At 39.6% G+C, this 11,911-nt stretch overlaps 1 protein-coding gene across 2 annotated transcripts in view; it reads left to right on the top strand.

The window, feature by feature from the left end:
* The window catches only part of FCHSD2 (FCH and double SH3 domains 2), a 110,570-nt gene that overhangs the window by 53,261 nt on the left and 45,398 nt on the right, over positions 1-11,911 (top strand). For both annotated transcript variants that reach the window (XM_027699771.1, XM_027699772.1), the window contains exons 4-7: positions 5,949-6,025; positions 7,256-7,400; positions 9,442-9,575; positions 11,507-11,561. In XM_027699771.1, coding sequence (XP_027555572.1) covers positions 5,949-6,025; positions 7,256-7,400; positions 9,442-9,575; positions 11,507-11,561 — 411 coding nt within the window. The remainder of the gene's footprint in view (positions 1-5,948; positions 6,026-7,255; positions 7,401-9,441; positions 9,576-11,506; positions 11,562-11,911) is intronic.

Below are 11,911 nucleotides of genomic sequence, written 5' to 3'. Positions count from 1 at the left end.
ATCAAGGGTTTTCTCTTCCAGATTCTTCCACATCAAGGGTTTTCTCTTCCAGATTCTTCCATGTCAAGGTTTTTCTCTTCCAGATTCTTCCATGTCAAGGTTTTTCTCTTCCAAATTCTTCCCCATGGCCAGTGGATTAGTTCACGTGGATTTTTAATCCTTCCATAAAAAGTTTTTTCTCTTCCAAATTCTTTCACAGAAAGGTTTTTCTCTTCCAAATTTTTCCATGTCAAGGTTTTTCTCTTCCAAATTCTTCCCCAAGGCCAGTGGATCAGTTCACACAGATTTTTAATCCGTGGTTCACACTTTGCTGTGAGATCCTGTCCTGATCCTCCCGTTCTGTGCAGCAGTGGTTGGACACAGTTCTCCAGCCAACAGACACTGTGGAAGGTGAGGATTTCTGCCCTGGTTTCCTCAGCCCCCCAAGGTGTGAATTCCAGGAAAGGTGGGATTTAATGCTACACAAAAGTGGGACGTGCTGGGTTATGGCCTCACTCAGCAAAACTCAACTTGTGGGGACAATTATGTGCAAGATGAGAATGTGAGAATCTACATTTCCTTTTTTTCTGGTCCTAATGGGTGAGAAGATGATGGTGAGGAGGTGGTGGGTGTCTCCCAGCTCCTCCTTCCCTGGCAGTGTTTGCTCAGAGGAGGTTTGTGCAGACAGTTGGTTCGAGACAGAGGAAGGATTTTGTTTCCTTTGTGGCCTTTGTTTCCCGGCAGGTCCGACTGGAGGGTCTGGTAGTTCCTCTTTGGAGTGTGCATGGCAGAGCTTCTGGTTTGCCACCACCTCCCCAGTGTGGGATTTGGGCGGTGTTTGGCACTGGGGAAGGTGCTGAAAAGCTTGGCTTTAAATTAGGGCTGGAAATCAGACCTGGGAGTTGAGAAAAACGGGGGTTTAGTCGTGACTTGGTTCTCCTCGGTCTTTTAATACCAGTTTTAGAGGGTCTGTGGCTCAAAGCTTAGAGGAAAGGGATCTTTACAAATGGTGTTTTGTACCTTCTGGCTTCCCAATTATCAGAGAATGTCATGGAATGGTTTGGGTTGGAAGAAACCTTAAAACTCATCCAATCCTACCCCCCATCCCACCTCCCACTATCCCAGCTTGCTCCAGCCTGGCCTTGGACACTTCCAGGGATCCAGGGGCAGCCACAGCTTCTCTGGGCAACCTCTCCCAGTGTTTTACCACCTGCATCCTAAAAAACTTATTTAATCTAAATTGACCCTCTTTTAATTTAGTTGAACCTCATGAGTTGTGGTTTAAACATGGAGCTACTTGTCTTTTGAAGACTAAAACCAATCTTCAGCAGTTTTCCACGTTTCCCACTCAAAGACAGGGTGATTTTGCTCAGACTCCTTCCCTTGGAGGCTTGGAAAGCTGGGAAATGTATTTTTTCTTGGCATGTTCAGAGGTTGTGGAGCTGAAAATCGCTGTGCCCACAAGAAGAGAGACCCTAAAACTTCAAGCTGCCTAAAACACACATCAAAATAATCCCTGGGCAGTTCAGTAAGAACATCAACACAGACATTTCTGAACGAGTAATTCAGCAAAAGGCCTGAAAAATAACCTGGAATGTGTCCAAATGGCAGCAAGTCTTTCTTTAGTGTAGCAATTTAAAATCTGTAATTTTGAAAGGAGGGCTGAGGGAGGAAGAGTTAAGTTCTGTCTCCTTCAGGTTCGTTTAAATTCCTAGAAAAGCAACAATAAATAAAAAAGTGTTAAGACAAACCACTTAACACCAGTTTGGTGTAGTTTTTTGGCTTCTTTTTTTCGTGCTGTTCCAGGTTAAAATTAAAACTGAGACATTTCAGTTTGGATGCTGAGGCAAATGTTTGCATTAAGCACTAAAATCAGTTGTAAATTATGTTTCTCTGCTGTCTAACATCCTGTTAATAATATTTCTATAGTAATAAGTGATATTATGGACATTAAAAAGAGTTGGGCATTGGGATAACACTCCATGAGCTTTCCCAAATGGCTTCACTGGGGTAGGATCGTTCCTGGACTGTTGTTCCTTTGGCCTTTCCTTTTTGTGGGATCTCTCAGATATTTCCACCAGTGGAACAAGCAAATCTTGGGGATTTATTTTATTTTTTAAATCCCCTTTAAGGACTAAATATAGAAAGAAATACCAAACTCCAGGAGCAAGTTGTTCTGGAGAGAATTAAGATGCTGCCGGTGAAGGAACAGTTCTAACTTAAATTAATGAGAAGAGCTTTGGCATTTAATGAATTTGGACAATTAAGGTGATATTTAACTGCTGTAAATGATTTTTTTTCAGCTTTCCACTTTGTTTTCTTGTCATGCTTGAAGTATCAGGGGGAAAAAAGGGGGATGACACAGCTTGGAAAGAAGTAGTGAATGACAGAATGAAATTCCAGCTTTTCTGGAAGTTGAATCATCTCATGGTAGGAAGGAATATCCCATGTCCAGGAGGGAGAAGCAGCATGATTAGTGATACAGCTTTACAGGAGATTTCCACGTGTTTCTGGGGGAGTTTTCCAGTTGATGCTGCAGGACCAGGAAAACCTGTTCAGCTCTCATTTACCCCTGGTAAAGGCAGCGCAGACAAACAGTCCCGGAATCGTTTTGATCCTTTTGGAAAGCACCAGGACCTGCTGGAGAAGTCCCTGTGCTGCTGTTGTGTGGGTTGTTTGCCTTTCCATTTGTGCTGCAGCAGCTCTTTAGTCCCAGTGTCGTTGCCTGAAGCCCTCTGAGCAAAATAATTGTGTTTTGTCCACGGCTTGTCATGGAAATGGGACCACGTCACATCCTGTGGGATCCCTGCCTGGCTCATTCCCATTAAATCATGGCATTTTAGTCAATCCAGCTCTAGTGAATAAAAGATAACTTGAAATAATCATAACTATCTCAGAGTTTAATCCTGAGACTCAGTTGTATTCCAGAGCTCTGGAGTCCTCTCACCACTCGGGTTTTCTGCTCCCTTCTCCCTGTCAAAATGCTGAGAAGAGATTGGCAGAAAAAGCATAAAGTGTGTTCCAAGTTACTCTTCTTGTGAGGAAAAAACATCCCTGGGATCCATAAAGTTGTCTGCTGAATTTTGGGTCTGTGTTTGAGTGAGTCAGGCTCCCTGAGCTCGCTGAAGTCAGGTCAGATCTGGCTGATTTCAGAGAAGCAGCTGAGACCATCAGGGAAGTAAAAACCAAAAAAAGTGAAAGTAAACCAAAAAAAGTGAAAGTAAACCAAAGCAAAGCTCTGTTTTACATAAGCAATGTAAATAATATATATATAATATAAATAAGAATTGATATATAATAAAACTATTACTTTTCCCTGCTGCTTGTGGAGAACCATAATTTGCAAGTGTTGAATAGTACAACTGGTGTCTCCACTTCCATTGCATCAGTTTAATCAGGAGCAACCTCATTTCTCCCAGAGAAATCAAGTCAAGAGAGATATCAAACCCTTGTGGGGTGTTTGCCTGCCAGAAGAGGACTTGGAAAACAAAATCATCCCCTTTAGAAAACAAAATCATGGCAGAAAGCTGCTGGGAGAAAGGGAAGGGATCAAAGTGATGCAAGAGATTGAAAACACCAAAATGGAAAGGAGCTCTGAATTTGTCTGGGTGATAATCCCAAAACTCAGGGTTGCATCAGCCACTGTCTGTCAGGATTTCTGCAATCAATGATAGGTTTGGGGGGACCTGGTTGTCATCAGCACCTCGGAATTATTACAGATAAAAGCCTTAGGGCTGCTTTGAAAGGCATTAATATGTCTTTTGAAAAGCTGTCTGTTTTCTCTGACTGATCTTTTCATCTGGGACATCTTTCTTTTCTATCAGGAATTGGTTTTGTTAGGGTTACAGCAAATATGGTTTTTTGTTTCCTGCCCCAATATCTGTCCAGCTGGCTTTATTAGAAAACCCCCAATCCATACACTGGAGGGAAGGTCTGGCAGTAGGGAACAGCAAGTGGGAGCTGCAGCTCTGGGAAACTGGAATTGGAGTGAAACTGGGCTGGTTTTCCGTGGTCTGAGTTCAGCAGAATTTCATTGGAAGTGTGGATTCCTTGGGTGATGGATGGACACGATTCCCTGTCCCATCCCTCCATCTGCTGAGCAGGTTTGCAAACAGTTGGAACGCCCAGAAATGTGGCATATTTATAGCTTTTCAGCACAGTGGAAGAAACCTTAAAACCCATCCAGTGCCACCCCCTGCCATGGGCAGGGGCACCTTCCACTCTCCCAGGGTGCTCCAACCTGGCCTTGGACACTTCCAGGGATCCAGGGGCAGCCACAGCTTCTCTGGGAAATCCAGTCCAGGGCCTCCCCACCCTCCCAGGGAAGAATTCCTTCCCAATATCCTATTATCCCATCTAACCCTGCCCTCTGGCAGTGGGAAGCCATTCCCTGTGTCCTGTCCCTCCATCCCTTGTCCCAGGTCCCTCTCCAGCTCTTTGGGAGCCCCTTCACCTGCTCAAAGGTCTCTGTGGAGACTCCAGGGGAACATTCTGCACAGACTGATGTTTCTGCCTCTCCACAAATTCAATTTTGTGTTTAAATCCCCTTATCTGAAGCCTGTTCAACGTGATCATGGTTCACCTTCATGGAAGGAAGGAGCAAAAATAGCTTTATTTATCCCTCTTCTGCCTGTTTTTATTTTTTTTGTTGCATCTTAAATTTTGGCACAGCTTGTCCTCAGCTGCCAGCGAGCTTTTTTTGGTGTTTGTGGATGTTTGTTCAGCATCTTGAAACAGTGGAGTCGAACACAGAAGGGATGGAAACATGAAAATAGCAGCAGGTGGAGGTATCTAATAAAGCTCTGAGTCTCAGCACAAATTGCTCTGCCAGAGTTAAAGGAAATGATATTTTTCCTTTTATCTGCCTTTTTTTTTTTTAACAGCTGCCTAATGCAATTTGTGCATCTTTTTGAAAAAATGGCCCAAAAGAAAGGAAACGCAAGAAATTGTAGTGACAGGCGTAGATTTAACCATGAAAAAAAAACCTGCTGACTGTGTGACCAATATGTTCAGATATTTCATGTTCCCTGAGCAAATGGAACTTGAAAATGGCCCTTAACTGAGGGAAAAGAGCAGTGGAAATCAGGGAGAATAACTTGGGAAGACGTGGAAACTTGGAATGAGAAGTAAGAGCTCCCAGCAATTGGGCCTGTTAGGGTAAAATAACATCTTTAACACCAAAGTTGGGTCCCCAGAGCAGTTCAGAGCAGCTGGACTCTTTGGGGAAGGACTTTTCCCAAATATCCGAACCTAAACCTCCCCTGGCACAACTTGAGGCTGTGCTTTCCCAGTTTTCCAGCTGCTCTGCCCCAAACCTGGAGTTGTGGTGACCCAATAATCAGGAATCCTGCTCATTGTCCATAAACCCACTGCTGAATTCCAGGAGTTGCTCTGTGTACATCATATTTTCCCACTGAAGGGACCCAATTCCAAGGAGGAAATGGGATTAGGAGCCCGTGGCAGCAGTTCCCCCTCCCTGTGTGGTTACAGGTTAAATTTCGCTGCTTTCTGACCTTGAGCACAAAAAGGTTGTTATTGGGTTTTCTGAGGCCCCATGGAGTGAAAGGCAGAGACTGAAGGGCACAATTAACATTAATAATTAAAGCTGAAGTGCATTTGTGAGCTTCTTGTCTCCTGGAATCCTCTGGGGAACGGGGCTGATCCCGTGAGCAACAACCTGGGATGATCCGAGCTGGGAATTTCAGCTGGGGCTCAGCAAAGATAAGGAGATTTCATCGCTTCTGAGAACCCCTCGTAAAACAAAAATTGGGATTCTCTTAGCTGGGACAAATGGAGCCCTTTGCCTTGCAGTGTTCCTGCCTCTGATCCTGCCCTTGTTTTTGCTGGAGCTGTGGATTGGTGGCTTCCTCAGATGTCACGTTTTCATTTGTCTGACACGAGGGCTAAAATGGTATTTTAATTACTTCTGATTTTTACCTTTTTTTTTTCCTTTCTCCTTCTTTTAACAGAGCATCCAGAAGCTGGCCAGTCAGTACTTAAAGAAGGACTGGCTTGGGATAAAAGCTGATGAACGAAGTGATTATAGGTAATTTACCAGTTGGATATCCCAATTTGTGGCATTATTTTACTTAACAATGAACCACCGCTTGTCTGGAGTTAAAGTGATTTTTTTTTTTCCCCTTTGTAGCAGAGCATTGCTTTGTTTTCCATTGAAATCCCGAGATCAGGCTGAAATAAATGTTTATATGACTCGAATGTTTAGGAAGATGAGAGAAACAAAACAGCACAAAATTGTGCATCTGTTTGGGTGTCAGTGCTTGTGCCTGAATACAGATTTTAGCAAATAACTTTAAGGTTAGGGGAATAAATGTGGATTTCTTCAGAGGAAAAGGCGGGAACTGGTTTAAATTTAGGAGGTTTGTTTGTGAAAATCACATTTAACAGGAGGGAGGAGGCAAAGCAAGAGATGATTGTTTACAAAACTTCCTCTGATTCCCATGAGAGGTGGAAACCAGCCCTGACTCAGGTGCTGAAAGCCTTGGAGCAGCACCTCCTAAAGACGTGGGAGAGGTTTGCAGATGCTTTATTTTAGTGTCTTCTTTGTATTCTGACAAGTTTTAAGTTCAAACAGGGGGAAATCGTTGAGAGATTTGTGTTTGGGCCTTTCAGCAGCCTCGCACCTCTCGGGCGTCTGAGGAGAAATAAACTGAATTATGGGTTTAAAGAGTACATGAAACGCTCCCATAACACCCACCCACCTTTCCAGGTCCACCCACAGCGCCCAGAGATCTTCTCCAAACCCCTCCCTCCCTATCTGGGAGCTCTGGAGGCTCCAGGAATCCTTCCTTCTGCCAACTCCAGAGGAGATCCCATCACCTTCTTCCACCTCCTCCTCCTCCTCCCGAGCTTTTGTGGTGGATTATTTGGGGCCCTGATGACCAGGTGTCCAAAATCACACATTCCATGATCTTACCAACATCTGGGTTCTGTAGGGTCTGTGCCATGAAAGCAACAGGTTCAACCAGAAATGTTTGGCAAGAAGTGGAATCACGAAAGCAGAACATGAGGGAAACGTTTTATTTTTGGGACAAATTCAGTTAAATTTCTTGTGAAAAGTGGAGATGTTTGCTAGAGCAGCATAAAGGATTGTGCTTATATTTAGTTTTTAAAGCAAAATGCTGCTGTTGTGTAAACCAGCCCAAGACTCGGTGACCCTTGTGGGTCCTTCCAGCTCGGGAGATCCCGTGAATCCCTGTTTTCCTCCCTGAGCTCCCTTTCTTCCTTCCCACGCCCTGTCTGTGTTCCATGATTCCAGGAGCATGTACTCCGTGTGGAAATCCCTCTTGGAAGGCACCATGCAGGTGGCCCAGTCCCGGCTCAATATCTGTGAGAACTATAAAAACTTAATTTCAGAGCCAGCCAGGAGCGTCCGGTGCTTCAAGGAACAGCAACTGAAAAAGGTATTTGGGCTCAAGAAATCCTTGAAATGGTGGCATTTTTATTTGAGAAAAAATGGTTATGAGAAACCTTTTAGTATTTTAAATCCTAAAATAACGTGTGTGCTTCTCAGTCTCTTGCAAAAATAAATATCCAGCTTGTTGGAGGGGGATCAAAATGAGTTAATTTTAATTGTTCCAAGTTAAAACTACTTGGAAACGAGGGTTTTAAAAAATGTGAGGCAGTTGGTCAAATATATCTCTGGAAATCTCATGTTGTGCTGTGGAACTTATATTAAATTGGGTTTGCAGTGATGATTCCGAGTGGGTTTTGCCAGGATAAATTCTGATTTTAAGCAGAGATGTGTCTCAAACCTGAAGGAACAACTTGAGCAAGGTGTGGAGATGGCACAACCACCTCCTGTCAGGGGATCCCAGGGAAATATTCCAAAAGCTGCTCCAGTTAAACTGTTCATCCCTGCAGAGGAAACAGTGTTCAAAGAAGCTGAATATTCATTTAATTGCTTGTTGCATTTCAAAGCCGTTTCTGAGGGTGGGGAGACTCCTGGTTGCCCAGAGAACTGCGGCTGCCCCGTCCCTGGAAGGGTTTTTTGGTGGAAAAATTAACTTTATTAACTTTATTAACGTCGTTTCCTTGTCCTGTGGAATTTTATTTTCCTGTGAAGTTTTCCAAACAGTGCTGGAGCAATTTCATAGCATTTTAACTGGGTAAATAATCTTATTTTATTCTTCTGCAGGCGCTGTTAGTTCAGTGTTTCTGAGCCAGCAGTAAAAGCGGGACCTTTAAATTTATATAAATCATAGAAGTTCCTTTTTTTCCTGCACTTTTGAATCAGCAGAACAAGTTATTACAATTGTCTGCTTCAAAGTATTCCACACTTTCCCTACAACGTGGAATAACCATCCACTTGGTGGCATTAATTTCCCTCCACAACCAGGTTATTTTTTTATACATATATATATATTTATATATATATAAAATATATATATATTTATATATTTTATATATATATAAAAATATATATATACACATATATTTTTTTTTTTTATATGTTCAGCCTCTCACCCTTTGCTTTGAATTTCCAAAACAGATAAATAATGGACAGGTTAATAATTACCTTGATCTCCATCCAGACAAAATTAATATTCCCAGTCAGTAAAGCACTTGTGAGGTGACACTAAAGTGACATCCAGTCCCCTGCCAGTTTTTTTATTCCCCAGGGATGCAAAAGCGAGATTGTTTTACTCTTCTAAAAACGGTTTTAACAACTGGGGTTATTTGATATTTTAATTTTTGATGCCACCAGGAGACTTCAGGGATCCAGATACCCACTGATGTAGCAAAACCCCCTTCTCACAGGCTCTTAGGTCTCTGTCAGCTGAACAATATATACAGATTTTTCTACCCTTCGTTTCTCAGTTGTGCACACAAAGGATTAATGAATTAATAATCACATGGATTAATAATTTTATGCATTAACAATTCCATGCATTAATAATTAGTGTAATGAAGAAGATTAGCTGTTTGGGGGGGTGTTCACTAAGAGGACAACCTGACTTGTTGGAAAGCTCTCAACATCCTTATTTTTAAAAGAGAGCTCTTCAAATGATATATATAATAATATAAAAATAATGTAAAACACTCTTAAATTAATTACACTATAAAATTAATAATCCTTGCCATTGTGTTTTATGTGGCAGCTTTTCTCTCATGTTTTAAATTTTACAGAAGGAAAGATTAATCAGGTTTTTTTAATCACCTCCAGCAGGTTGCCTTTGGATTTTTCCCAGTTGTATCCCAATTATTTCAAGTAATTACCTCATCCAAAGCTTTCAGAGCTTTTTGGGTTATCACTGATTTTGAACACTTGAAACAGCAGCAGAAAGAAAGGAAGAAAGTGGGTTTATGTTCTGAGCAGCTTGAAAAGAGGGGAATAATTGACTTGGAAACTGTTTTAATCCTGAAAAGTAGTAAAATAAGGATGATGGTGTTGTTTGGATGGCAAAAAAATGGAATTTTTCTCTCCTGGCTGCTTTTTTTCAGTGCGTGGAGCAGCTGACGAGGATCCAAACTGAACTCCAGGAGACAGTGAAAGATTTAGCTAAAGGCAAAAAGAAATATTTTGAGACTGAACAGATGGCTCAGGCCGTGCGGGACAAAGCTGATATTGAGGCCAAGTATGTTTTTCTAATAACATATGTAGAAATAATTGCAGGTTTAAAAAAGCCCATTTCCATTGGTTTTTACACTTGAAATTTGCTTTTCAGTGAGCTTCGTGCCAGGTTTTTTTCCGGAGTAAATACAGGCAAAAATAGGGTTTGTTTTCTTTTCACTAAGAGATATTTATCTGTAATTATAAATCATTTATTATATTCAGTATAAATCGTTTGTATATAATAACTTTATAGAGATATAAAAATATGTTCTTTTATATATTTATATATGTTCTTTTATATATTTATATATGTTCTTTTATAGATTTTATATATGTTCTTTTATAGATTTTTTTATATATTCTTTCATAGATTTTTTATATATTCTTTCATAGATTTTTATATATTCTTTCATAGATTTTTTATATATTCTTTCATAGATTTTTTATATATTCTTTCATAAATTTTATATATATTCTTTTATAGATTTTTATATAGTCTTTAATAGATTTTTTATATATTCTTTTATAGAATTTTTATATATTCTTTTATAGATTTTATATATATTCTTTTATATATTTCTCTATATTATTATAATATTACATATAATCATCTATATGTCCTACAATATATTATATATATTATAGAATAGATTATATCTAATATAAAATAATAATGCATTAGGTATAATTATTGATATTTATGATAGAATATATAATAGATTATATAAAATATAACCTATAATATATGCATACTATATTATATGTATATTATCTATAATAATATTTTATGTATATAAAATATATAAAAGGATATATATATATGCATATATATATACACACACACATTTTTGTAGCCCTTTAAACACACCCTGATATGAAATTAGAAATTTGGGTTGGTTTCTTCAGGAAGGGAGTTAAACTAACTCCTCTAATTCCACATTTTTAAAGGACACTGTGTCAGTGACACTTTTTGTGCTGTTAAAGCCTCTGGATTTCATTTTCTCTCCACACATCTCAAATTTGGGATCAGCCCATTCAGAAGGGGGGAGAACAGCACATGAGTTTTATTTTTAAGCTTGATTTTTGAGGGTTTTTTTTCTGTTCCTTGACATCCTAAAGAGGTTGATTTCCTTATTTCCAGGAAAGCAACTCCCACATGTTTTCAATTTGGGGTTTGGCCTCACCCTTGTTATAATTTTTTAAAAAATTTGTATTTTTAGAAGTTATTCAGAATTGCTCTCAGGGAATCAAATTTGGAGATTTTTTTTCTCTCTTTCTGAGGGTTGGATGATGAAAAGAACTTCAGTAAAATTCCCTGTAATACCTGAAGAAAGAACAGGAACACCAACCAACCAACCAACCAAAAACCCAAGCTTGGGAATTTTGGAATGGATTCATTCTGAAGTGTTATTCGGATTAAAAGACCTATTTACTTGATTTTGTTTTCTTATTTGCTTTTTAAAGAGAAAATCCTTCTCTAGTTTATGCTTTGTGGATTCAGATATAAAAATCAGACCAATTTTGCTTTCAAAAATCTACGTTTGGACATGGACACTCTTCCGGCTTCCTGGAATATAATTGCTGTTGATTTTTCATTGATATTCCTTTTATAGTTCAAATTGAAGCACTTTGTGTCTGGAGAACTGCCCCTAAATCCATCAGACCCCCCCAGTGACTCCAGTTGCAGCCAACACCCAATTTCCCTTTTGGGATGGATTGAAATTTGGTTCCCAAATCAGGGAAAACTGTGCAAAATATTCCAGAATGTGCAGTGAATATTTTCTTAGGTTTTCCTTCATCCTTAAGCTTTGTTCAGACCCACACAAATAAAAATTCAGGTGTAAAAAGTTATTTCAATTAAAACTTTGCAGCACCGTGCAGCGACCTGTTTTTCCTGTGCTTGGGAGAAAAATGGTCCAAGACAATAATTCCTTCTTTTAATTCCTCTTCCAGGTCCAAACTTAGTCTTTTCCAGTCAAGAATAAGCTTGCAGAAGGCAAGTGTGAAGGTGAGTGGAAGAAAAACTTATGTTTTGCTGCTGATTTTATGAGGCAAATGCGCCAAATTATCTTGAATTATGGATATTTTGGAAGGGAAATTGGTGGAATAAGGGATGAGCTAAGAGCACATTTTGGGAAGAGCACAAATATATGATTGGATTTGCAATTAAATTTTTTTTCTAATTAGAGTTTAAACTGTACTTTGAGGACCACACTTGCAGTTGCATGAGGGAAAAATACATCAGAAATCCCTTTATATATCTATATTATACATCTAATATAATATATAATGTGATATGATATAAATGGTATAAAGAAAACTGTGCAGCTATTAATCCCTTTATATATCTGTATTATA

This window comes from Neopelma chrysocephalum, unplaced genomic scaffold (assembly GCF_003984885.1).
Source record: "Neopelma chrysocephalum unplaced genomic scaffold, ASM398488v2 Primary Assembly neopelma1_141, whole genome shotgun sequence".
Lineage (NCBI taxonomy): Eukaryota > Metazoa > Chordata > Aves > Passeriformes > Pipridae > Neopelma > Neopelma chrysocephalum.
This window is presented reverse-complemented; position numbering and strand designations above follow the sequence as displayed.